This window comes from Numenius arquata, chromosome 6, assembly GCF_964106895.1.
Source record: "Numenius arquata chromosome 6, bNumArq3.hap1.1, whole genome shotgun sequence".
Classification (NCBI taxonomy): Eukaryota; Metazoa; Chordata; class Aves; order Charadriiformes; family Scolopacidae; genus Numenius; species Numenius arquata.
Window position 1 is genome coordinate 38,693,123 of NC_133581.1, and position 27,867 is coordinate 38,720,989.

Sequence of the window (27,867 nt, forward strand, 5' to 3'; positions counted from 1 at the left end):
AGCCAGAAGCGTTTGAAAGGCTGTCTGCTTGGCTTTGAAAGATGGGAGATGGTCTGGGAAGATTCTCTTTTTCTCTGGGGCAGAGCCCTGGTATCTATATAGTACTATGTTTTGACCCTCTTGCTTGCTCAGCTCAGTACCTCCTTGTATCTGAGTGCTGCACTGAGATCAGAGAAGCGTAAGTGCCTGAGACAACCAGAATGATAATCCAGGCTGGATTAAACTACTCTGTGTGTGGTTTGTTGTAACAAAAACCAGCTATCTCAAGCTGTGCAGACAATTTTTAAAGTGTCAGCTACTGCTATGTCTGGTCTGTCTTGTGTTTTGCTCGTTGTCTGGGGCCTGGGATTTGTTCATTCCTCCTACAGTTGCTGTAGATTTTTACTTCCAAATGTAAGGATGAGATTTTTTTTTTTTTTTTTTTTTTGGTTGCAGGTGATAAATGGCAAGTATTGTAATAATCCAAATAATTTAGAAATGAATGTCCATTAGGGGGCAGTTGATTGTTTAAAAACCGCCTGCAGCGGTAGCTGCCTTTGAGAGTTTCTTGCACATGGAGAGAGTGGCTGGGTTGTTACCGCTTACCAATTGTCCAGAGGTATGTTTTTCTTGCTGTCGTAACAGTATACAGCTATATAGAGTCACGAGAGATGGTAATTAGTTCTGTTTGACTAGAGCATGCCATTAAATGTTTAATATTCACCATGTCACCTTATTACCTTTCAGGTGGAGCGCAAAGTTCCCGAGGCAGGTGTGATAGAGTGAGTATACTCCTGACTTAACTGTCCTTCCTGAGGTTTTCTTGTCTGTGGGAATCTGCTGAAAGAGAGTTCCTTCTCCACTTTGGAAGAAAATTCAGTACAAAATGTAGACTTTCAGCCCTTTTATCATGAACTGAATTTATAATCAGGAGAGTCCAAATCTCTGTTAACTGGTTTCTATAGCTTTGGTGTAGCTGTATAAGCCAGGAAGAACAAATAATGGATGTTCTGGATCAACAAAAGTGAAAATATGTCTCCTTTGGTTATCAATGTACATTTTCCTACAACAGTCCCCGTGTGAACTATGCTGGAAATTGCTCACCGTTGTCCAGGAATATAGCTGGTATGGCAACTCAGGCAGCGCTTCCTTTGAAGGTTTGGAAAAGGAGCTGCTACTAAGTGTCAGAGTCAAGCTCCATACTCATGCCCTGTAGATCACTCACCCTTTGTGTTGAAACAGGGATCTTTGCAGAATGACCTTGGCATGAAATGTGACAAGGTGTGGTGGTGTACAGTGAAGTTGCAAATTCTGAAAATTAAATTTACTTCAGTATGGTAGAATTTTCTTACTAAGTGGTTCCCAAGAGGCATGTTAGAGATTCAGCTTTTGACTCCCTGTATGTTGGTTTTACGTTGATGCTCGGTGGGTATTTGTGCAGAGCAGGCATAATTGGGCTGAGATGTTCAGCTGCCCTCCTGATGCTGGAGTGGTAGTGAACAGTTCACAGAATCACAGAATATTTTTGGTTGGATGGGACCTTTGAGATCATCGAGTCCAACCAACAAAAAACCAAACCAAACCAAAAAAAAAACCCCACCAAAACCAAAAAAACCCCCAAAAAATCCCAGAACACCAAACACCAAAACCAAACCAAAACAAACGCCCACAACCACACCCCACCCCATCCACAAACAGACACAACCCAATAATCTCAGGCACTAGAGCATGCCCTAAAGTGCCACCTCTACACGTTTCTTAAATACCTCCAGGGATGGTGACTCCACCACCTCCCTGGGCAGGCTGTTCCAGTGCCTGACCACCCTCTCAGTAAAGTAATTCTTCCTAATATCTAATCTAATCCAATCCTCCCCTGCCGCAACTTCAGACCATTTCCTCTGGTCCTGTCATTATTCCCTTGGGAGAAGAGTCCAACACCCACCTCTCTACAACCTCCTTTCAGGTAGTTGTAGAGGGCAATGAGGTCTCCCCTCAGCCTCCTCTTCTCCAAACTAAACATGCCCAGTTCCCTCAGCCTCTCCTCATATGACTTGTTCTCTAGACCCCTCACCAGCTTGGTGGCTCTCCTCTGGACACGCTCCAGCAGCTCAATGTCCTTCCTGTAGTGAGGGGCCCAGAACTGAACACAGCACTCGAGGTGAGGCCTCACCAGCGCCCAGTACAGAGGCACCATCACTGCCCTACTCCTGCTGGCCATGCTATTCCTGATACAGGCCAGGATGCCGTTGGCCTTCTTGGCCACCTGAGCACACTGCTGGCTCACGTTAAGCCGGCTGTCCACCAACACCCCCAGGTCCTTTTCTGCTGGGCAGCTTTCCAGCCACTCTGCCCCAAGGCTGTAGCGTTGCCTGGGGTTGTTGTGACCGAAATGCAGGACCCGGCACTTGACCTTATTAAACCTCATCTCATGGGCCTTGGCCCATTGATCCAACCTGTCCAGGTCCCCCTGTAGAGCCTGCCGACCCTCAAGCAGATCAACACTCCCACCTAGTTTGGTGTCATCTGCAAACTTACTGAGGGTGCACTCAATCCCCTCATCCAGATCATCATTAAAGATATTAAACAAGACTGGCCCCAAAACTGAGCCCTGAGGGACACCACTGGTCACCGGCCGCCAACTGGATTTCACCCCATTAATTACAACTCTCTGGGCACGGCCATCCAGCCAGTTTCTTACCCAGTGAAGAGTATACTTGTCTATGCCATGATTCTCCAGCTTCTCCAGGAGAACGCTGTGGGGGACGGTGTCAAAGGCCTTACCAAAGTCCAGGTAGACAACGTCCACAGCCTTCCCCGCATTGAGAACGCAGGTCACATGGTCATAGAAAGAGATCAAGTAGGTTAAGCAGGACCTCCCTTTCATAAAGCCATGCTGGCTGGCCCTGATCCCTCGGCTGCCCTGCACTTGCCGTGAGAGCTCACTCAAGATGATCCTCTCCATGATCTTTCCCGGTACTGAGGTCAGACTGACAGGCCTATAGTTTCCCGGATCATCCTTCCGGCCCTTGTAGATAGGCATCTCATTGGCCACCCTCCAGTCATCTGGTACCTCTCCTGTTGACCAGGATTGTTGATAGATGATGGAGAGAGGCTTGGTGAGCTCTCCCGCCAGCTCTCTGAATACCCTTGGGTGAATCCCATCTGGCCCCATGGACTTATACGTGTCCAGGTGCATAAGCAAATCATTAACTACTTCCTCCTGGATTCGTTAAGCAGAACTACTTTTTGAGAAGTGTTTCTGTCAAGGCTCATGAAAAATATTGCTGGAAATGGTTGCAGAATTTCCCAGAAGCACTTACAGGTTCTAACAGTTTTGCTTATGTTTTAACTGTCCATTTCAGTGTGAATGATAGAGCCATATGTTCTTTGCATATTGTTTACGATTGGTAGTAATAACATAGTAATAATTAAGTAAATTCAGTGCCTTAAAAGTGTTCTAAAGGTTCACTGACCTTTCATTTGTTACATTTATTTACAAATCAAAAAAATACAGAGGAAACAAAACGGAAATGCTATTCTCACAGCAACAGTGTGCTGTAGGTAACACGGTACAGTTTATGCTCCGCATATGCACTAGGGAAGAGCTCAGAAGTTTCTGGGTATTTAACTTTCTTAAATACAGGATGGGGCAAATAACAGTGTGTGATCACCTCATGAGCTGGTGAAGGGTTTTGAGGGAGAAGCAATGCCGGAGAGAGAGGAACTCCTGGAGTGCTCTAGGCTGTATAAAGTTTGGAGCTAGCTTAGGAGAAAATGAGATGGTAGGTGAAGCCAGCAGTTCGTACGAGAGTAAATAATGCTTTCTGACAGCGCAGCTCGTAACAGGGAAGAATCATTTTCCCTTTGTACCAGCTACAATAGTTAAAATACTGCTCAGGTGCCTCTAACTTGGTTTCTCTGTGTGACACAAAGATGAACAATTCGCTGTTAGTAGAATTGTGGTATTGGTCATCTCACTGAGAACTGGATTTTGCATCTTCAGTTACCCTTGTGCTCTTTGTATACCTGTAAATGCAAACATAGCGGTCAGGGAGCAGCCTGGTATGGCTGTCTCCTTTAGATTCCCTGGGACATCCCTCGTTTATGTATCTATTAATTACAGACCAGTTAGTCTCACCTCCGTCCCTGGGAAGGTAATGGAGAGACTCATTCTAGATGTCATCTCCAAACAAGTTGAAGAGCAGGGGGTTATTGGAAGTGGGCAACATGGGTTTACCAAGGGTAAATCATGCTTGACCAATCTGATAGCTTTCTATGATGCCATAACTGGTTGGTTGGATGAGGGGAGGGCAGCAGATGTCATCTACCTTGACTTCAGCAAGGCTTTTGACACTGTCTCCCATAACATCCTCATTGGAAAACTAAGGAAGCGTGGGCTGGATGAGGGGACAGTGAGGTGGATTGAGAACTGGCTGTGTGACAGGACCCAAAGGGTAATGATTAATGGAACAGGTTCAAGCTGGAGGCCTGTAACCAGTGGTGTCCCCCAGGGGTCAATACTTGGTCCAGTCCTGTTCAACATACTCATCAGTGACCTGGACGAGGGGACAGAGTGTATCCTCAGCAAGTTTGCTGATGATACCAAACTGGGAGGGGTGGCTGACACCCCGGAGGGCCGTGCTGCCATCCAGCGAGACCTGGACAGGCTGGAGAGCTGGGCAAGGAAGAACCTCATGAGGTTCAACAGGGAAAAGTGTAAGGTGCTACACCTGGGGAAGAAGAATGTCAGGCACCAATACAGGTTAGGTGTGGACCTGCTGGAGCCAAGCTCCGAAGAGAAAGATCTGGGAGTCCTGGTAGACAGCAAAATGACAATGAGCAAGCAGTGTGCTCTTGTGGCCAGGAAGGCCAACGGAATCCTGGGCTGCATAGGGAAGAGTGTGGCTAGTAGGTCGAGGGAAATCATTCTCCCCCTCTACTCTGCACTGGTGAGGCCACAACTGGAGTATTGCATCCAGTTCTGGGCTTCCCGATTCAAGAGGGATAGGGAACTACTGGAAAGAGTCCAGCGTAGGGCAACTAAGATGATTAAGGGATTGGAGCATCTCCCTTATGAAGAAAGGCTGAGAGAGCTGGGACTCTTTAGCCTGGAGAAGAGAAGGCTGAGGGGAGACCTTATTAATGCCTATAAGTATCTGAAGGGTGGGTTGAAGGAGGATGGAGCCAGACTCTTTTCAGTGGTTGCCAGTGAGAGGACGAGGGGCAACGGGCACAAGTTGGAACATAGGAGGTTCCACTCAAATATGAGGAAGAATTTCTTCATGGTGAGGGTGCCAGAGCCCTGGAACAGGCTGCCCAGGGAGGGTGTGGAATCCCCTTCTTTGGAGATTTTCAAGACCCGCCTGGATGCAGTCCTGAGTAGCATTCTCTAAGCAATCCTGCTTCAGCAGGGGAGTTGGACTAGATGATCTATACGGTCCCTTCCAACTCTAAAAAAAATCAGTGAAATTCAGTGAAATTCAGTGAAATCTCTAGAGGCTTAAGACTGTGTTTTGAGCCTTTGGTGAAATGGGAGTGAGAGGCAGAAAGTACACACAAAGTTGTTTGCTTCTGCAACACCCCTTGATGCTTTATTGTGACCTCTGACTGTATCCAGAATATTAGTGCTTCCCTTAGTAGAGCGAAGCTTGCTTTCTTTTCCCTTTTAAAGAATACTTTCCCTAGACCGGGTTTACAGTGGTTCTAGTCCATGCCGCTCGGCGTAAGATGATTTCTTGTTGTTTGTCCGGCTGATGGCTCTTTCCTTTTTTACATCCTCAGCAAACCTGGTGTCTATGAGCTCAGCAAAGCACCAACCGGCATTTCTAGGTAAGTGAATTGCACCTTTTTTTTTGAAACTTGTCATTTGCTGTTGCAGAACAACAGGGTAACACCTGGCTTCCTCAAGTCTAGTCTCTGCAGAGTGTTTTGGCTCTAGCAGGTGCATATTGCCCTTCCTGTTTAGAGTACTTCTGGAAGTACTTTGAGTATCAGGGAGCAGAGACGTACGCAGTGTGAGCAGCACTGAAGAGAAGAAAAATGAACCTCTAACATCTAGTGCTTAGTGCATCTGCTGTTCTTGTCCGGAATAAGGAGAAGGGGCTGTGTCCGTGTGTTTATGATCCAGCCTAAGTTGCTGCTTGAAATTTGGATCGGTTTTCCTGTGTTAGCCAGCGCGTGATGTCTGTGTTGTATAGTTAAGAGCTACCAAAATCTTTTAGCTATAAATTGGATTTGTTTTAAATTAATTTAATAAAAGCATTTCATTTTAGGCAGATTTGGTAACTTTGGGGATGTCCCTTTTGCTTGCATGCTATGCCTTAATTTTTTCAGCTTCAGGACACTTCAAAACAAAAACTACTTGTTTTGTGATTCCTACTAAATAAAATGCATTTTGTTTTACCTTGCTGACTTACCTGCAATGTTAATCTTTTTCTTCTGAATTTGATAGATTTTATTAATAGCGGAAAAAAACCCAACAGTCATAGTAACTTTTTGTGCATTTATTTCAAAGCTTTCATCTTGGTTTCTTCTAAAACTGCAGATAAAGTTTTATACCCATTTGAAAAGTAAAAGCTTTGACCAGCTGGAAAGAGAAAAGATAACGCAGCCAGCTGGGTTATTCTGGCATTTTCTGGAGTTTTTTTTCATGATAGGTGAAATAGATACATATCTAGAAAGTTAATAATCGTATTTTGCATCGCTTTTAGTACCTTTACTATATATATATATTTACTGTGATGTCTTAAGAGCATTGAATACTCGTGAGAGCAGCCTCTTGTGAACAGCATTTCTCCTCTGCAACCCCCACCGCAGTGGCTGGGATTTTTGAATGCTGCTATTAGTACAGTCAAAATACAAAATGTACATATAAAAATAGGAGAGGTTAAATCCTTTATCATAGAATCATAGAATTGTCTGGGTTGGAAGGGACCTTTAAGATCATCTAGTCCAACCATCAACCTAACTCTGATAAAAACCATCACTAACCCATGTCACCAAGCACTATGTCAACCCGGCTTTTAAATCCCTCCAGGGATGGTGCCTCAACCTCTTCCCTGGGCAGCCCATTCCAATGCTTATAACCCTTTCCATGTAAACATTTTTCCTAATATCCAATCTGAACCTCCCCTGGTGCAACTTGAGGCCATTTCCTCTTGTCCCATCGCCTGTTCCTTGGGAGAAGAGACCGACCCCCCCTGGCTACACCCTCCTTTCAGGGAGCTGGAGAGAGCGAGAAGGTCTCCCCTCAGCCTCCTTTTCTCCAGGCTGAACACCCCCAGCTCCCTCAGCCGCTCCTCACAAGACTTGTTCTCCAGACCCCTCATCAGCTCCATTGCCCTTCCCTGGACCCGCTCCAGAGAATTTAGGGTTCATGGGCTTGGGAAAAAGAGGATAGGATGGCAGTAGTGATAAAGGGGTATTGAATTCTGAATGGCATGAAGATGGGGAATAAAGGGCAATTATTTACTTGTTGATTGTGGTACCATAATCAGGGCTATCTGTTTTATCAAACGGGAAGTTAATAACAAGCAGAAGGATGCCATTTTTCACACAGTCTATGGCTGATTGCGTGACTCATAGAATATTGTTGGTGTGCTATGTTTTTATAGGTTTTAAAAAACAATTAGATGTGTTTGGTGAGGGGAAGACTTATCAGGAGCTCCTGCTGCCTTCTGTTCTTTGTTTCACACCTGCTTTTGGCTGTGGTCAGAAATAGGATACTGGGCTTTGACTTTTGGTTTGATGCATTACAGCCATTCTTATCTGGGAATCCTGGAAATGGGAATATTTTATCAAAGCATTTATCAAAGCAAAGTTCCTTCCATTTTTTCTTAATCTTCCTTAGGATTCATTTGATTCCTGGCTTTATTGACTCAGAACAAGCTGACTGGATGTTTGAACAGCTCCTCCAAGACATACCCTGGGGTCAGAGAACTCACATCAGACAGGGTACGGGGTGTGAAGAGCAACTTTTCAGGTCATTCCCAGGTCATTTCCATACCAAAATCCAGACTTTGTTTATCATTGTTTTGAGTTTGACATATTACCACTCTTTCACATATTTCCTGCCAGATTTTCCATGCGTATCTGAAGAATACCTCTGCTTATTTTTTCAGTCTCTATCACCATGTTCCAATTGCCAATTAGATGAGATATTTGCAAATTAAAATTCCCTGTCTTAAAAATCTTTGAATTTTACTGCTTCCTCTTCATCTCCAGTTCTTTTTCCTACCCTTTTTTTAGGTTAAGTCTGTGCTCCACCCCTTCATACTGTCTCTCAGTGATGCTGCAAAAACTGTATTCTTTGAGCTTTCTGTCACCAAGAATATTTTTTGCCTCTCTCACTTAAAATCCCAGCAAAGCACGTGTCTTTTCCCTCGTCTTTGCTTATTAATGCCAGTATGCAGTGAGTGGAGGAGGCTGCTATTCTGGATTTGTTCGCTAAGGGGCACCTGTTCTAGCTAAATTTCTCTTCAGTTGGGAATGGATGGATATAAGATAATATATTGGAGTAGTTATTGGACAGGGCTGGAAAATGTCTTCAACATCTGTGTTTATTGGCTTGCAATAAAGGTACGGTATAATGGAGAATGTTACCTGTCAAGCATGAGAAACAGCTGCCAAGATGGTCTTTTCAGAAGCTGAAAGTACTTTTAACTTGATGTTTGTATTACACCACAGAGCACATGCGTATTTGACAAAGTATTACTTGTTCAGCCTCGCTATGTTCTGCTTCTGTAATGTCCCACTGATGATGCAGTCCTTTCCGCTTCATCCTGTCCAGTGCATACATCTTGCAACTTATGCCAGTGTGTTGAGCACTGGAACAGGGAGAATATAACCCAAGCCAGAATTATAAATAAAATTTCAGTTTCATTTTGCTAACTTTAACTTGTCCGGTCCCTGCCCTGTCTGGCATAGGGATTAGAAAATTGATGGTGAGGTAATTCCTCTTGCAGAGACAGGCCTGCCTTTGAATAATCTCATTCCTTCACATGAGTCCATTATTTAAGGGTGAGGATTTTAATGGGGCTACTTTTTAACTTCAGGTGGGTGGACAGTCCCTTTCTGCCAGTTCCTTGGCAGAATCGAATCATCTTTCCATTTTCAAGCCCTTTGAGAAGGCAACTGAGAAAGTCATCCTGTTTTTTCTTTTCTTTAGAATTATCTTTTGAGGAACCAAGGCTTACCTCCTGGTATGGGGAACTTCCTTACACATACTCCAGGATAACAATGCAGCCAAACCCAAATGTATGTATACGTTTACAGTTTTCTTTCATTATTGTGTACAAAGAAATCCTTTGCAGAGATTGAGACACAAAAATTCCCTCCATCTTCTATTTTTTTCTGGAGTATCTATCAGCTTTTCATTTGTGATCAACAGTAGACTCTAGTGTAACGTGGACAACTTCATAAAACGAGTATTTTGAGTGGACTGACTGAGAGGAGCATGATATAGTTGCTAAATGTTGACAAAAGGAAACTCCAGAGTTTAACGTTCTGCTTTTGGGTCACTGTAGCTTTGGACAAAACTCTAAATAGTTCTGTGTGACTTACTCTATGCATCTTTATATTGGAGATTGTACCGTACACAGTCATGCTGAGTTTTTCATTGTAAATATCAATTACTGAAATAGTTACCTTCAGAAACACTTAGATTCAATAATGCTTAAATGAGAATTTAGGCATATTGTTGATTCCTGTGTGAGTGCTATGAAGTTCACGCACACAACCTGCCTGCTCAGCAACTCCAGAGAGTACGATGTAATTTCCCATGCTATTTTGGAAGGGTTAAGAAACCTTCCGAGTGACTCGTTGAGGTTTTGTTCGTATTCGTTCTCTCTCTCTCTGGCTTCCAGCTTGTTGTCCCATGGGCCTGTCTCTTGGCATTGCTTTGTTTGAAATTTCCATGGCAGTAGGCTGCAATGTTCTGAACCATAAATTAAGTGTGACTGTTGAAGGCTGGGTGGCATGAGAGAGAAGTGTCCCAAGTCCCAGAAATGCTGCTGAAGAGGGGGTACCTCCTAGAAAAGCTCAGTTTGGCAAAAGTGGAAAGGCGTTATTTAACAAGATGAGTTGTGAAGATCTTGTAGTCTCAAAAATACCGTAGTTCAAAACTTCCGTAACCTATGGAATTTGTGGTGGAAAAATAGGCTTTTCTTTTTTTTTTTTTTATGTTGTCATTTGTGGAATAATATTTTAAATGGATTTCTCTAAAAGCTGAATGGCTTTATGGATTGGAAGTGCCCCTCCAAAATCATTCTGCTGTATGCTGATGATTTAAATCCAGTTCAGAATTGCCTGTTGGGGAAGCTGTTGCTGCTCAGAGGTTGGATAGAGCCTGTATACCCTGAATTGACAGTTTCAGGTTGGTTTGCGTAAAGTTCAGAGTTAGCACTCGTTGGGCCACCGGTTTGTTTTTCCTCGTTCGAGAGGTACAGGGTGTAAATCAGTCACGCGTGCTGATCCCGTCTTTCATCCCTGAATAATTCTCCTTTTTACTGAGAGAAACAAACTCCAGCAGAAAGTGAGATGCACTGGCGAACTTGCACAGCTGGGAGCCAGCCCTGCCGCTGGAAACTGCCCGTGGGCAGATAGATGGGCAAACTGCACCCGGGCGCTCTGAAGTTTTACTCAGCTTTGTAGGAGGGAGTTCCTGCAGCCTCAAAGAAGCAGTAGGTGGTGTAAAGAGCACAGTCCTTCCCTGTAGAACAGGATTTATATAAAAAAAAAATAATCCCGAGTAAAATGTAATTACGGCTTGGCCAAAACCAATTACCTGCCTTGAATGGTTGATCTGTCGGAGTAATTAGCTTTGTGCCCCTCCTTTTTTGTTTGATAAGACTGGGTGCCATTGCAGCGCTGCTGGGTAAAATCCAGTGCTCGTGCCTAAGGAATTCTGGTATTAGTAAGATGTTTCTTTGTAAGGAGTGGTGTAGCTGGTGACACAGTAATGTTTCAACAAAATTACTTTGGCTGCTGTAGGCTTGTAGTGAGGTTCCCACTGAATGGTAAAATTCACCATATGGTAACTTTTTTAGTATTAAATACTTTTGTGATAAGAATTGAAGGAATCCAGTCCTAGTTGGTCACTGGAAAGTGCTCTCAGTAGATTTTGTTGGACTCTTCTGTCATTACATTATATGTCCTGCACATACTGCATGCTCAGGCAGCCCAGTTAGAAGCTATAGCATTTTTTGGGTAGTGTTACTGATTTCCCTACGTATAATTGTAGAACTGTCTAGGTCGGAAGGGACCTTTCAGGTCATCAAATCTGACCGTCAACCCAACACTGACAAAACCACCACTAACCCATGTTCTTCAGCACTGCGTCTACATGTCTTTTAAATACCTCCAGGGATGGTGCCTCAGCCTCTTCCCTGGGCAGCCCATTCCAAGGCTTAATAACCCTTTCTGTGTAAACATTCTTCCTAATATCCAATCTGAACCTCCCCTGGCACAACTTGAGGCCGTTTCCTCTTTTCTCCCAGTTCACTGGCAATAGGACGAGACCGACCCCCCGTGGCTACACCCTCCTTTCAGGGAGTTGTAGAGAGCGAGAAGGTCTCCCCTCAGCCTCCTTTTCTCCAGGCTGAACACCCCCAGCTCCCTCAGCCTCTCCTCACAAGACTTGTGCTCCAGACCCCTCACCAGCTCCGTTGCCCTTCTCTGGACACTCTCCAGAATTATAGAATCACAAAATGGTTTGGGTTGGGAGGGACCTTAAAGGTCATCGAATTCCAATCCCCTGCCATGGGGAGGGACACCTCCCACCAGACCAGGTTGCTCAAAGCCCCGTCCAACCTGGCCTTGAACCCCTCCAGGGATGGGGCAGCCACAGCTTCTCTGGGCAACCTGGGCCAGGGTCTCACCACCCTCACAGCAAAGAATTGCTTCCTAATATCTCATCTAAATCTCCCCTCTTCCAGTTTGAAGCCATTGTCCCTCATCCTATCACTACATGCCCTTGTAAAAAGTCCTCCTCCGATTTTCTTGTAGGCATCCTTCAGATACTGGAAGGCTGCTGTAAGGTTTCCCCAGAGCCTTCTCTTCTCCAGGCTGAATAACCCAAACTCTCTCAGCCTGTCTTCATAGGAGAGGTGCTCCATTCCTCTGATCATCTTCATGGCCAGCTCTGGACCCACTCCAAGAGGTCCATGTCCTTCCTGTGCTGAGGACTCGAGAGCTGGACACAGTGTTCCAGGTGGAGTCTCATGAGAGCAGAGTAGAGGGGCAGAATCACCTCCCTTGACCTGCTGGCCATGCTGCTGGAGATGCAGCCCAGACTCTCAATGTCTTTCTTGTAATGAGGGGCTCAAAAAGTTGGACACAGCACTTGAGGTGGGGCCTCACTAGTGCTGAGTACAGGGGGATGATCACTTCCCTGGTCCTACTCACCACGCTGTTCCTGATACAGGCCAGGATGCTGGTGACCTTCTTGGCCACCAGGGCACACTGCTGGCTCACATTCAGCTGGCTGTCGACCAATATTCCCAGGTCCTTTTTCACCAGGCAGCTCCAGCCACTCTGCCCCAAGCCTGGAGTGTTCATGGGGTTGTTGTGACCCAAGGGCAGGACCCGGCACTTGGCCTTGTTGAACCTCATCCCATTGGCCTCAGCTCATCGATCCAGCCTGTGCAGATCCCTCTGCAGAGCCTTCCTACCCTCAAGGAGATCAACGCTCTTACCCAACTTGGTGTCCTCTGCAAACTGATTGAGGGTGCCCTCGATCCCCTCATCCAGATCGTTGATAAAGATACTGAAGAGGACTGGTCCCAATATCAAGCTGAGCCCAGGGGAACACCACTCATGACTGACCACCAACTGGATTTAACTCCATTCACCACCGCTCTCTGGACCCAGCCATCCAGCCATTTTTTTACCCAGGGAAGAGCGCTCCCGTCCAAGCCATGAGCTCCCACATGTCCCAGAGCTGCAAGCTGTGTTTATGTATAATTAATTATTCACATGATGCTTAGTCACTGAAGGGGTGACTTAGCTCGAAATACCCCTAATAGAGAAAGATGGTGTCTTGAGGCTCCTGCAGTGTAGTCAATAGGTTAAAAACCCCTTAAGCATGTGTAAGCATGAAAAGAAGGTGGTTCAGACTTGATTATTAGAGGTAGTTGTTAGGAATTAATTCCTGCTGTCTGTTCCTCCTTCTGCCAGTGATGCACTGGGATGTTTGGAATCAGTCCTTTATCCTCTCTTGATCTCTGTTTCTGCTTATATAATGGGTAAAAATTCTGGCCTACATTGCTTTGGCTTTTTTTTTTTTTAAAAAAAAAAAAAACAAACTTGTGTAGTAATTAAAAGCACTCTGACAGATGAAAGTCATGATGTAAGTTTAAAACATTAAATAATGATTCACTGGACTGAGTTGTAGTGGAATGTGCAGAGCTGCCGTGGGCTACGGGCTCAGCAAGATGTCAGCAAAGGGAAGGATGAAATTCAGGGCCCGTGACGCTGGTTTCGCGAACCACTGAAAAGTTACAGTGTGGAAGTCAGAAGCCCGAGAGGTGATGAGTCAGTCGGGCTCAACAAGCTGTACTAACAGAGCAGGGGACGGAGGGTCATGCTGTGGCAGTGTTAGGCCGACTGTTGTCTCTTGTTCTGTGTCAACAGCTGCAGGCGATTGAGAGCGTGTTGTTTAGTCACTGGTGGCAACTTTCTGGATGCACTGTGGCCACCAGCAATGGCCAAGTAACTCGGATGTTATCAGAGCCCTGCGTTAAACTCCTCTAGCTTGGCCAGGAGGTTTAAAACCCAGGTATGCGTGGAGGAAATCGGACGCTTCTTGTCTTGGTGGAGAACTCCCAATGTTTATTCATGGTCAGTTCAAGTAGATCTCACTCTGCTTTCTCACCGATCAGTTAATTGGCGTGACTGGCTACATTAGTGTGAAAGGCATTATATGGAACTCCTCATAGTTTTAAGAGCTGATTTAGTGTTGAGCAATAGGTAATGTATGCATATGTTGCAGAAAGCCCGTTCCTCAGCTTGACTAAAAATAATCAGAATTGTTCAGAGGCATTTGTTTTCACGCTTATTGTGATTAAAGTGCAGTATATTTTTTCTTAGTAGTTTTCCCCTTGTGTCTTTCGTTATTTGCTTTCATTGTACTTACCCTACTCCTGCTCTGCTGATTCCAGTGGCATCCTCTGCTGACCGTGCTGAAGGAGCAGATTGAAGAGTTCAGTGGTTATACCTTCAACTCTCTTCTCTGCAACCTCTACCGAAACGAGAAGGACAGCGTAGACTGGCACAGCGACGATGAACCATCGCTGGGAAAAAATCCTGTCATTGCCTCGCTCAGCTTTGGTGCTACCCGGACCTTTGAGATGAGGAAGAAACCCTCCCCTGTGAGTGTTCGTATCACATTGAAAGAGTCCTGTAATTGCTAATATGTTTAGACTTTTCCCTCTGTTTAGAGAACTTGATTACTAAAAGCCTTTAATACTAGTTCATGAAAGCACAACTCCTGAAGTTCTGTGGAATAAGCGTAGGGATCAAGAAACCTGTCACATGGAATGCGGCATCTTGAGGATGGGAATGGGACCACTCTAAAGTGCAGCAGTGCAGTGCTGCAGTGAAATTGCAACCTGGACACTCTTCTGTCCAAATAAAGGCCTTTCCTGTTACTTAAGATGATAGCAGTGATGGTGGAAGGGGACTGTCCCTGTGTAAATTAGCCAAAGAGTTGATACCATTTTCTTGAACTCAGGCAAATATTGTGTAATGCATCATGTATGAGGACAGGCTGAGAGAGTTGGGGGGGTGTTCAGCCTGGAAAAGAGAAGGCTCCAGGGAGACCATAGAGCCCCTTCCAGTCCCTAAAGGGGCTCCAGGAGAGATGGGGAGGGAATCTTGATCAGGGAGGGGAGCCATAGGATGAGGGGGAATGGGTTTAAACGGAAAGAGGGGAGACTTAGATGAGATCTTAGGAAGAAATTCCTTGCTGTGAGGGTGGTGAGACCCTGGCCCAGGTTGCCCAGAGAAGCTGTGGCTGCCCCATCCCTGGAGGGGTTCAAGGCCAGGCTGGATGGGCCTTTGAGCAACCTGGTGTAGTGGGAGGTGTCCCTGGCCAGGGCAGGGGGTTGGAACTGGATGATCTTTAAGGTCCCTTCCAACCCAAACCATTTTATGATTCTGTGATGAAGAGTAGCTCTGTGACTGCTCTTGTAAGTAAAAATTCTCTTAAATAATGTTTGCGTTTTGACTGGTGTGTGGTCAGATTGAAGGATGGTGAGCAGAGGGAAGGACCTAATTTCTTTTCTGTAAAATAACAAACTGTTGTATCATACTTGACAGACTAAACAGAGACTGTTACTTTGATAAGGAGGCGTGTGTGGAACATCCTTTCAGGAATTAGTTGGTGATTTAGCAGCGAATTCTCTCTCTAGATAAAAAGCTGTGCTTGGGAATGCTGTGTTTACAAGCCAATTTGAAACTTAAATTTTGCAATTCATATTTATCCAAGTAAAGGAATCACACTTTCCTGTGTTGAGAATACAGGCCTCGTTTTGGTGTATCCTGCTTCAGGTGCCTTTTCTGCATGTGTAGTCTTTGATAACTTTGGGATGAAGTTTGTTGTCTTCTTCCGCTGCTAGTTATTTTGAATAAGGAATGCAGAAAGCAAAGGTGATGGTTATCAGCCTGTTAGAAAACTGTATGTACTGTCAGCGTACAGTCTGACCCCTCAAGAGTCACCTCGGGTCACCTACTCCTGAACAGCAAAGGTCAGAATTTGGACCAGAAAACAAATGAATTCTTTGTATTTTTCACCAGTCCTCTAATTTGTAATTTCTTTGTTCTCTGAAGTGGATTTAATCCCGGTCCATGAGCGTGAGATCACATCAGCAGTGCATTAATCAGTGGGCATAGCATGAGTAAGTGTCTTTGATACTGTGATGATGACACAATGTCAGCTGGAAGGTTCTTTCCTCTGGGAAACTGTAAATGGTGCTTGGATTAATTTCTCGAAGTGCATGCGTTCCCCTTCGACGGATGAGAATCGAACCCACTTAGATTTCAGTATAAACTTTGCAGTTTCCCTCTTAAAAATCAAACCCGGTTCTTGAGCAAGATGTCTTTTTGTTCTGTTTTCTGAAGGGACACCCACTATGAGCAAAGGGGGGGGAAATTCAGTCTGTGCCATTCATAATTGGCCACCTTCTTTGATCCTGGACTGCACGATTTCTTCCCTTTTCTTCCCGAGATGGGTGATTTTCTATGGATGTATCCCTCGAGCTCTCCGCCTGGTTTTTCTTCGGTGCCTCTGACCCGATGTTTCTGACTAGCTGAGTCATGTTACCTACGAATTGTGCAAGTGTGACATACCTGTTCCGAAGTTATGATCCACGTGTGCAGTGGGATCTTTGAATAAGTTGCTATTAACTGTATCTTGTGCCTAAGGGAACTCGTACTTAATAATTACATGGCATGCATTACGTATTCTTTGCACATTCCCAAAGCCTGCAATTTTCTGAGAGCATCCTATGACACCAGATGCTTTGCCAAGTGGGAGTTACAGGAGGCTCTGATGGAAATTACAACCTTTCAGGCTTACCACCAAAGAAGTAATTTTCATACTCTATTGTAATGTAGCATTCTCTCTTTCATTAAGAGAAAGTTGAAGTTGATTGTAGATATTTGAAGTTTGGTCATTACTTTGTTCAAAAGCCAAGTAGTATAGGAAAAAGGGATTCAGATTAACATTCCTCATAGGCATTCAGGCTCACCCTGGTTTATAATCTGCCAGTATCAGTACATGAGGTTTTCCAGAGTTAGTCTTCAGTGAGCAGGGAAAGAGAAGGTAAATCCTTTTCCTCCCCAAATTAAACCTCTTTGAGGTCCAGCTTTCTAGTATTTCAGATTCTGGAGTTTCAAAGGCTTTCATTTCCTTTTTGTTCTTGTAAGTGCTTTTAAGTAGTTTGAGATGAAAGATGGAAAGATGTAGTGGAAATAAAAGATGAGAAATACTGTGGTAGAAGCTCGCTGGGGATAAACGGTACTGGGAAAAAAAAAAAAAAACCAACCCAAAAGCGTTTGCCTGTGTGTGATCATGTACTGGGTACAAAACAGTATGTACCACAAGTCAGGGAACCTCTTGTAGTGCTATTGAAGAACACTACTAGATCAGAGCCTTCGCTTCATGTTAGTATCTGCTCAAATATTTTCCATATTATATTTTGAAATGCAGACGAACTTGTTAGAGAATAAAATCCTATTTCTCTAAGTGCAAAGACCAGTACCGGTGGTGGGTGGGGTTTTTTGTGCACGTTTGTGTGAATTTTGACATTTATCCGGTAGGAATTTGGTGGTGTTTATATAGGCCACTCTGAAACTGTCACAAAAGGAAATCTTTTAATCCTTTCTCTGTGTTTTTCCTTGACAAAAAATGAAAAAAACCCCAAAACTATTTAGATGCAAGTAGTTTTTTTTTTTTTTTTTTCCTGAAAAATGTTCTACAGTGAGATGAGGGGAAGGAAAGGTTGAGTCCTCTACTTTTCTTTTTGATGAGTACGGGACTGGACGAGTGAGCGTTCATCGTATTAATAGGTGGTGAAGGAGTGTAGGGACACGCATAGCCCACTTGAATCCGCATCAACAAGCATCCCTTGGGGATAAATAGGAATAATTCTGTCTCAGATTTCAGCCCAGTGCGTGTGAAAAAAGCTACAAATGCATTTCAGGAGCACATTCTACACTGGAATTAAGGAGACTTATAATGGAAATTAACACGATGCCAGAAACTGTTTTACTTTACCTGCTGGAGTTTTCCTTTTTAAGCATTCTTTCTTCTCAATACTGCCTTTTCTGTTTATTTGCACCAGTTGTGCGGTTGTATCTGGTATTTTGCCTTTGCTTTCCATTACCTCAGTAAACTTACCTGAGACTTAGGTAGATTTATACTAGAACTTCTTTCTTACCTTTTTGATTTTAAGAAAAAAAATCCTTGATGGAGTCCAGGATTACTTACAGATTTTATATTCACAGCTCCCCATCAACTCATGCTGAGCTTTCCTCACTTACTTACTGTAGTTACTTGAATTAAGGATTTAAAAAAAACCCAAGTTTTAGTCAGTGTACTTAGGTTGTGTAAAGCTTGGGTTGTACTGAATGTGCAACTCAAGCTGATGAATATTCTAATATACTAAGAAGCAGAACAGTTGCTTTACTGGAGCTCTTCTTGGAAGCAGGTGGTTTTGTAATATGTATATAGAGTTAGGAAGTGACCATATAAAAGTTACCTGATGAATTTCTTTCCGTCTTGGTTATCAGTATTCTGAAAAAGTCTTTTCCTCCTTAGATGTCAAGAAGAAATTTCCTCCATAAACTCGACCTCTGAAACTCAACTGAGTTTTTCTCTCTGTCTGACACCAGCTGTAGAGAGAAAGGTTCTGAAATGAGATTTGGTGGACAGTGTTAGTAATGACACGGAATCGTGGAATTGTCAGAGTTGGAAGGGACCTCTAGAGATCACCTAGTCCAACTCCCCTGCTAAAGCAGGGTTGCCCAGAGCACATCACTCAGGACTGCATCCAGGCGGGTCTTGAAGATCTCCAGAGAAGGGGACTCCACACCCTCCCTGGGCAGCCTGTTCCAGGGCTCTGGCACCCTCACCGTGAAGAAGTTTTTCCTCATATTTGAATGGAACTTCCCATGTTCCAGCTTGTGCCCGTTGCCCCTCGTCCTGTCACTGGAAACCACTGAAAAGAGTCTGGCTCCATCCTCCTTCAACCCACCCTTTAGATACTTGTAAACACAGATAAGGTCTCCCCTCAGCCTTCTCTTCTCCAGGCTAAAGAGCCCCAGCTCTCTCAGCCTTTCCTCATCAGGGAGATGCTCCAATCCCTCAATCATCTTTGTTGCCCTACGATGGGCTCTCTTGAGTAGTTCCCTGTCTCTCTTGGACTGGGGAGCCCAGAACTGGACGCAGTATTCCAGTTGTGGCCTCACCAGTGCAGAGTAGAGGGGGAGAATGACCTCTCTCGACCTACTGGCCACACTCTTCCCTATGCAGCCCAGGATTCCATTGGCCCTCTTGGCCACAAGGGCACATTACTGGCTCATGGGAAGTTTGCTCTCCACCAGGACTCCCAGATCCTTCTCCTCAGAAGTGCTTTCCAAGACAGTAAAAAATTTTGTCTAACTTCACCAGCTCTGCAAAACCAATTGATACAAAAATCTCTTTTTCTAAGTTAAAGCTAAGCTCGGAGATGTCTCAGTTAAAACAGAAAGCAACTACTGCTTTTACATACTGACTTTTGTAAGCCGAAAGGATGTTTTGTCCTAAATCATTTGTCTTAGAAGAATTCCATTTTAATCAAGACGAGCAAGAGATAAAAATAAGTGCGCTGTTAATCCATCCACAAAGTGAAATGATGTAATCCTGTGAAACAGAAAACAGCCGTGCACTGGTATTTCTCTGCTTTTCATCAGCACTCAGGTTTATAATACCTATTTTTGAATTTTTTTCCTTGTTTCCTCTGAAGTTTAAGATAGCTAGTTTTAATAGATAAATGGCTAATAATTCCAGAAGCTTAAACTGTTTTGCATTGTCCTTCCAAAGAATACCTGTTACAGGTGATTGTGAATGCCTTCAGCGCTCCCCGATTCCAGAGCCTCATTCTATCACGCTACCGCTTCCAATCCCAGACATGAATAGCAAGTGCCAATGGTGTGAATAAATAGTCAATATATTGAGTGATGCTTTTAATTATTGGGAATTGATTTGATCCCACCCTAGCTCTTTTGCTTTTTAGAGGGTTTGCAGTCTTCTTTCTGTCTGTGTGTTTTGTTTTTTTTTAACACACACACACTCCCAGTTGGTTGTTTGAAAATCAAACTTGGTTTTAAGTCCAAGCTATATTTTTTCCAGTAGTTGATACTTTACCTCGTTATTTTGAGCTTTTCAGCAAGCCATGAACTTAAAAAAAGACAAGCCTGTGTGACATTGGGCCACAATTAAGCTTCAAGGAAGTTAGTTAAGATTTTTGAAACTGTGAGGTTTTGTGAAAGCATTTAAAATGTGTTGAGTGAGAGCTCTTCGGTCTTTTTAATGGCTCTCAAAAGACCATGGCTGCCCTTTCGTGACCTGTTAATGTTTTCTTCTTACTGTGGGGTCTGTGCGGAGCCCTGTTAGTTTTCCTGAAGGACTGAACATAACAGGTGAAGCCTGGAGATTTTGTAATGTTTCTTTCAGTTTCAGAAATGTGGGAGTTTTGTCAGCGTGAGGTACCTACACCTTCCCCTCAAACTGGATGAAATCTTACTGTCATAATTCCATTTTCCCGGTCTCGGTTGCCCTGTATTGTTTCCAGCTTCTCTGCGATCTGCTTCTGTTACAAGTGACTGAGTTAAGTTGTGACCTCTCATCTCTCTTTTTATTTTCCCCTCCAAAGTACGGTTTCATTTTACATGACAAATGTGACAAATGCCACTCTGGTAGTAACAGGTTTTGTGGAGTCTGGAGTAATTATGTCTTCAGCTGGGTCTGAAATAATTGAGCACTGCCTCCTCCTTAACACTCAGCAAGAGTGATTTTAGGAGTCCACCAACCATTATAAGAAACTGGAAGAGAAGGTACTGCCTAACTAATTAAAAAATAAAAAATCTGAAACATTTGTTCAGCAACTGTCTAAGGTACGTGGTCCCTTGAAGGAACACCATCATGCTGTAGAATATCAGACCTTGCCTAATTATTTTTTTTCTCATCTCTTTGTAGTAATTTTGTATTTCTGGTTTTTCTTTCAAGAACAAATAACTGATTTGGTAATCTATTTTGAAAAAACCCACGGTATCTCTGCTTCTAGAGGCAGCGGTACGATAACAAATACGCATTCAGGCTGTTTGCCATATGCAGTGTACTCAGAACAAGGTTAACCCTGTATTGTACAACGTAGAGACTGAGAACCTGTCGTACTTCTTTCCATGGAGGACATTTATTATCTACACTTTCAAGCTATCTATGGCTTTCTATAACTTAAAAATAAAAGATCTCTTGAGTCCCCTCTCTTTCAATACTAATTAAAATGTTTCTCTCTAACTCCCCCTCTCCCTAAAATAATCCCTGTATTTTGCAGGGTGATTTCCTGTCTGAAACTTCCCTGAATTCTACATTTCGGAGAGTTACTTTCCACTCTTCCTAGACAGCTTGCAAAATTGTAATGGAGATCTGGAAAAGGCAAACTATATAATGCCATTCTGTATTTGGGGGGCATCCTGGTTTTCCTTTTTACATTTCAATATTAATGAAATTGAAGTGCCAACATCGAGTAGGCAAGATGTTAAATGGAAGTTGTTCAAGGTTTGCAGCAGTTTTTTTCTGCAGCTGTTGAAGGCTAAAATCAGAAAATATTGAGGGAGCAGGCAGAGCAATTTGACTTAGCTAGTCTCATTTAAAATTGGAAGGGAGAGTGCAAAGGAATAGAGAGTTGCTGTTCCCACTAATGTGGTGCGTGTGAGACTAATCCTGGGGTGTTACTCTTGTCCGGTTGTTATATTTGTGCTTTAAAAAAGTTGTACGTAATCTGAAGGCTTAACGGAAGTTTGCAAATTATTTGTCTTCTGGCTTAGCAGTCTGTTTTGCTTAGTGATGAGAAAGTTTAAGACAATTTGTTTTAGGAGGTACTATAGGAAAAGGAGATTTTTTTAGATAGGAGAAGTTCTTCGTCTACTATATAATACTATCCCAGCATGTAATGTCCAAACCACAACAAATTCAGAATAGAAGGAAGACGTGTGTTTTTGATAAAGTAGTTAACCCTTGGAATCAGGGTGGCTATTGCAGAATGTCTCCACACCCAACTGTTTTGTATTTCAAGGGTGAATGTTTCCAAAAGGGTTGCAGCCTCGCTCCAGATTTTTGGACTAGATGTAGGAACTTGGTGTTGAACCGTCCCTGTGTTGTACAGGCAGTGAGACACGGTGGCTTCATTCATCCTGAAAATGCTCCGCTCCTGAACTCATCATGAAATATGGTAACAGAGAGGTTTAGTTAGGTTTCTTGATATGGCTGTGTTGCCACACAGCGAGACCTGGACAAGCTGGAGAGCTGGGTAGAGATGAACCTGATGAAATTCAGCAAGGGCAAGTGCAGAGTGCTGCACCTGGGGAGGAATAACCCCCTGCACCAGTACAGGTTGGGGGCTGACCTGCTGGAGAGCAGCTCTGAGGAAAAAGACCTGGGAGTCCTGGTGGACAAGAGGATGCCCATGAGCCAGCAATGTGCCCTTGTGGCCAAGAAGGCCAATGGCATCCTGGGGTGCAATAAGAAGAGTGTGACCAGCAGGTCGAGGGAGGTCATCCTCCCCCTCTGCTCTGCCCTGGTGAGGTCCCATCTGGAGCACTGGGTCCAGTTCTGGGCTCCCCAGTTCAAGAAGGACAGGGAACTGCTGGAGAGGGTACAGCAGGGGGCTACAAAGATGATGAGGGGCCTGGAGCATCTCTCTTATGAAGAAAGGCTGAGGGACTTGGGGCTTTTTAGCCTGGAGCTTCTCTTCTCCAGGGGGGATCTGATCAACGCCTATAAATACTTAAAGGGTGGGTGTCAGGAGGATGGGGCCGGTCTTTTTTCAGTGGTGCCCAGGGACAGGACAAGAGGGAACGGGCACAAACTTGAACATAAGAAGTTCCATCTAAACATGAGGAGGAACTTCTTCACTTTGAGGGTGGCAGAGCCCTGGAAGAGGCTTCCCAGGGAGGTGGTGGAGTCTCCTTCTCTGGAGACATTCAAACCCCGCCTGGACATGTTCCTGTGCAACCTGCTCTGGGTGGACCTGCTTTGGCAGGGGGGTTGGACTAGGTGATCTCCAGAGGTCCCTTCCAACCCCAAATCATTCTGTGATTCTGTGATATTTTAAGAGCTTCCTTTGCCTCCTTTCACCTCACAGCTTTTTAAGCTTTGCTGTAGAGGACTGGTTCTCTACCAAATGCACGTGCCCACTTCTTCAGTGTCTTAATTTCTTTTTAGGAAGAGAATGGAGACTATACTTACGTGGAAAGACTAAGAATCCCACTTGATCACGGGACTCTGCTGATGATGGAAGGAGCTACCCAGGAGGACTGGCAGGTGAGAATTCCTTGGCACCATTTGTGGCCTTTATTTGCAAAGCCCTTTTCTAAATATGCACGAGGCACTCCCATAAAGGTACGGGACTTTCTGCTTCCAGGAACACAATCGTTTCCCAGTGCATTTATAATGCTCTCGGCCTCAGAATTTCAAAGCACCCACAGAAACAATGGGTTTTCTTTCAACTGCTAAGGGATGTAATAGGAATCATCTCTGATGTTCCAGCATTAAAGTTCAGCAATGAAGGTTGCAGCCTGAAAGAGCAAAATCAATTTAGGAATTTGGAATATAAAAAAAGTTGCAACTTAATTTAACAAGTCTGCAGTAATCTGCAAAGACCTTTTGTTTTCAGTGGCCCCGAGCAGTCACAACATGAATTTTTTGCCATACTTAAATGTTTAGAAAGGTTGATAAAAAGCCATCACAGGAAATGAAAGTTTTTTTACATTGTTTGATCACCTGTATTTTAAACACTCAAGCTCATGCTTTTGGTCTTTTTTTTTTTTTTAATTATTTTTTTTCCCCTAATGCCACTTACAGCATCGAGTGCCAAAGGAGTATCATTCTAGAGATGCACGGATAAACTTGACGTTTCGGATCATTTACCCAGAACCTGATGGAGCTTGGAAGTGAGGAGGCGCCTGGGGCATTGCTGGGTATAAAACACACAGCAGATCCGGAGTCTCCGATTGCTACAGATTTGAAGGAAGCCTTGCAGGAACAGAGTTCTGTGAAATACCTGGTGGGGGAGAAGAATCGGTGTTATAAAGATCTTTGACAATCAGAAGCTGCCTGTGTTATGTGGGACGGTGCTGGTTTGTTTTCAGAAATGACATGCTATTAGATGATACTAAATCACCGGCTTTAAGTTTGTGAAAAAACAGTGATCCTTCTTAAAAGCATGCAAAGCACGTGAAAGATCTGAGAGGTACCAACTGGAGCAGAAAGATTCAGTGAGCAGTTGTTTTTCGCACCTTCTCTTGTCTCCCTCTTTCCCCCCCGAGTAGGGATCTATGTTTTAAGTAACGACACGACAGGATTCTTTAATGTAAAGCCAGCTGTGTGTGTGCTGTGTGTACAGGAACCAGAAAGCTGTGCTTCCCGGTGATCTCCGAGTATTGCTCGTTTCATCAAGGGGTAAGTGCATTGCTTTTTATTTGTAGGTTGCAAAGTCTTTTCCAATGAAGCAATCAGTCCCTTAGTTTCTTTTTTGGGTTTTCTTTTTAGCACAACTCAGTTGTGGCTCCCGGTGGTTTCAGGTGGGACAGGAAATGTCAGGATCTCTAAAAATTAGGCCTGTGCTGCCAAATTTGATACCCAGAAGAATTGGTCCAAAGATTTTCATGAGAGCAGTCAAGTTTTTAATACTCAATTATGCTGGTGTTTTAATGTTATTGATGACCTAAAGGACAGACTCTTGATTCATTTGAGTACCTGTGCTCTGAAATTGGGCAGAATCATCTTCTTTCTGTATCAAACTACTCTAGAAGCAGCTTCTCTACCTAAAGCACCATATAGCTTTCGAAATAGCTTATTCTTCTAAAATGGACACATGTTATTAGAAAACTTACTTTGTTATCTAATAATGTCTTTACTTTCATCTCAGTTTGTAAAGAAATACATTTTTGGAGTGTATTTAATATTAATTCCTTGCATCTGAATGTAAGCTCTGGGCTCTGTGATGTGTATCCCGAGAATTAGTGTTGAAGGAGGTGGACACTTACTTTCCCATTTACTTTCTTTGAGTATCTGGAGTTTTGGGCATATCTGTGTGTGTGCGCCCAGGTCTGGTGGTCCTGACAGAGAGTGCTTGTCCTTAACCAAGGGGCAGTGCCAATTGCTCCAGGTATTCTGACAAGGCAACACTTCAGCCTTTATCAGTGCATACAAGCTACATTTATTTACACTGTGTTAAGAGAGAGTAGGAGATGGGGACTAGACGAAACCTTTAAATCCCCAAAACTCACCCTATGGAAATGGCAACTCGTTTGAATTCATTGAAGCTGTGGCACATCACTGATGATAGAGCCCTGGCTGATACTGTTGCAGAAGAACAGTTTTTCACTTACTTTCTCGGTTTCAATTGTGGTTTAGTTTCTTTGCCTCTGTTGATCTTGGAGAAGACCAGGTTTTCATCCCCAACAATAAAAAGATTTATAAGAGAAGTGCTGTGTCCCATGGAGCTCTCTTGGGGTGATACCCTTCTGCTGCTGGTGTCTACTATATTCTGTTCCGGAGCACTGTGTCCAGCTCTGCCATCCTCAGCACAGGAAGGACATGGACCTGTTGGAAAGGGTCCAGAGGAGGCCACAAAGATGCTCCGAGGGCTGGAGCCCCTCTGCTGTGAGGACAGGCTGAGAGAGTTGGGGTTGTTCAGCCTGGAGAAGAGAAGGCTCCGGGGAGACCTTGGAGCCCCTTCTAGTCCCTAAAGGGGCTCCAGGAGAGATGGGGAGGGACTCTTGATCAGGGAGGGGAGCCATAGGATGAGGGGGAACGGTTTTAAACTGAAAGAGGGGAGATTTAGATGAGATATTAGGAAGAACTTCTTTGCTGTGAGGGTGGTGAGACCCTGTCCCAGGTTGCCCAGAGAAGCTGTGGCTGCCCCATCCCTGGAGGGGTTCAAGGCCAGGTTGGACGGGGCTTGGAGCAACCTGATCTGATGGGAGGTGTCCCTGCCCAGGGCAGGGGTTTGGAACTGGATGATCTTTAAGGTCCCTTCCAACCCGAACCGTTCTGTGATTCTATGATTCTCTCTCTTGTATCGACTGTGCTGCTGCTTATACCCAAATCTGCTTGTCAGTGGGGAGAAGGCTCATGGCGTTGTTCCCCACCCTGTCCCGAGTGCCCTGGCTGCAAGGGGAACAGTTGGCAGAGAGCTCAAGTTTCTTGGTCAGCTGGGAACTTGTGGGTTCTTCCTTCCTCCCCCCACCTCCTCCCAAAAAAGTCACCTAAGCCAGGTGGCAGCGGATTGCAGCCTGCTGGGACGGCAGGAAATGGCTTAGAGCAGAGGAGATTCCAGCCCACATCTCCTCGGGAGAGCTTTCTGCCGGGCACATTTTTCCTGTAAGTAGAAATTTGTTCCAGAATGTTTCAAGCACTCTTACAGTTCTCAAAATGAATGTGCGCAAAAGTGAGATTTGAGAAGTATTGAGCCTGGTGCTGTTTTCACAGCACCTGAAGATTTTTCCCTTGAGACCAGGGCAACTTGAAAATTCCTAGTGCTGCCATTCGGGCTGTTTCTGCTGCTGGAGTCAAGTGCAGAGGGTGACGTATTTAGAGTGGTAAAAACATAGTTTGGTTCCATTTTTTAGCTTAAAGGTAGCTGGAGGAGCCTTTGCCCTAGTTACATGGATTTGAAAACAGTATTTCTAAAAATGCTACCAAAAGATTTATTTTCCAGTCATTAGGCTTTCTTCCTTCACAGGATTGTTTTGACAGTACAGTATTTCCAGCCAAAAGCTTTTTGAAAAAAGGGTTAAAGCTGGAATACATTATCTTAATTTAAAGTAAAATATATTGTTTATCTGAAAACTAAAGGTTTATATGTACACGGGGGATTTGGGTTTGGGGTGGTGGTTGCCTGGGGTTTTTGGTTTTGTTGTTATCACCAATCTGACTAATCTAAGCATGGAGAAGTCTGTCCGTATGAGGTGGTGGAGCAGGTGCTGAGAGCTGCTTTGCCAACAGAGCACTTTGGAATTTTATTTTCCATGTTCCTTGTATTCTTCCTGTTTGTCCCAAACTGCCTCTCGGAGCCTTTTGCTTTCCCCTCTCCTTCCCGCTGTCACCTCTCGTATGCTGCAGGTGTGACAATATTTTTTTATGTAGAAGATATGATCCGTGGGTTTACTTTTTTTCCTGTTTCTTCGTTATTTTCCAGCAGAGTATGTGTATCTCTTCCAAGAGAAGCTGAAAAATTGCATTCCTCCAAACTGTTCATTGTCTCTGGCTTTCAAACAGATTGACTCTACTGGTTATCCCAGTTAAGATTCCCTTTTCCAAAACAACCATCGCCTTTTTCAAAATACAGTGGGTTGGTGATAAGGAGCAGAAGAGTGGAAGCTTAGGTAAGGGTGGATGGTGGCCTCCCACTCCCAGGGAACATGCGAGATGGAGCCCTTCTGAAAAAAGGGCGACTGCTTCCATCAACCATTTCTTTAACCATTAATGTAACCATTCATTTCTTTAACACCTATAAAAATAACAACGTTATTAATTAATCATACTGGTGTCAGGAATCGCTCTGTCTCCGTGCTACTTTGGTCTCTTCTCCCAAGTCACAGGCGATAGGACAAGAGGAAATGGCCTCAAGTTGTGCCAGGGGAAGTTCAGATTGGATATTAGAAACAATTTTGACACGGAAAGGGTTATTAAGCCTTGGAATGGGCTACCCAGGGAAGTGGATGAGGCACCATCCCTGGAGGGATTTAGAAGATGGGTTGACGTAGTGCTTAGAGACATGGTTTAGTGATGGTTTTTATCAGAGTTAGGTTGATGGTTGGACTAGGTGATCTTAAAGGTCCCTTCCAACCTGGCCAATTCTATGGTTCTATACTTGTAATAATCATTTAATCATAGAATACTTGAATATTCAAGCACAAACTCTTGATGAGGTTAGAGTATATCTGCTTGAATACCACACTGTTGGGCTGCACCAGCTTGTGATCTGAGCACACGCTGTTTAAAATCAATAGCAAAGTTCTGTCGTTTCTCTGCTGTATTTATTTTAGTTTATTTTTTGGTTTGGTTTTTTTTTTTTAAAAAAAAACCAAACAACTCCTTAGGATTTTCGGTATTGTTAGCTTTAA

The 27,867-nt window shown here is 44.0% G+C and overlaps 1 protein-coding gene across 2 annotated transcripts in view; it reads left to right on the top strand.

Moving 5' to 3' along the window:
* The window catches only part of ALKBH3 (alkB homolog 3, alpha-ketoglutarate dependent dioxygenase), a 28,105-nt gene extending 2,883 nt beyond the window's left edge, over positions 1 to 25,222 (top strand). For both annotated transcript variants that reach the window (XM_074149693.1, XM_074149694.1), the window contains exons 3-9: positions 727 to 761; positions 5,761 to 5,808; positions 7,829 to 7,932; positions 9,146 to 9,234; positions 14,136 to 14,345; positions 22,961 to 23,059; positions 23,600 to 25,222. In XM_074149693.1, coding sequence (XP_074005794.1) covers positions 727 to 761; positions 5,761 to 5,808; positions 7,829 to 7,932; positions 9,146 to 9,234; positions 14,136 to 14,345; positions 22,961 to 23,059; positions 23,600 to 23,692 — 678 coding nt within the window. In that variant the 3' untranslated portion in view covers positions 23,693 to 25,222. The remainder of the gene's footprint in view (positions 1 to 726; positions 762 to 5,760; positions 5,809 to 7,828; positions 7,933 to 9,145; positions 9,235 to 14,135; positions 14,346 to 22,960; positions 23,060 to 23,599) is intronic.
* Positions 25,223 to 27,867: the final 2,645 nt, after the last annotated feature.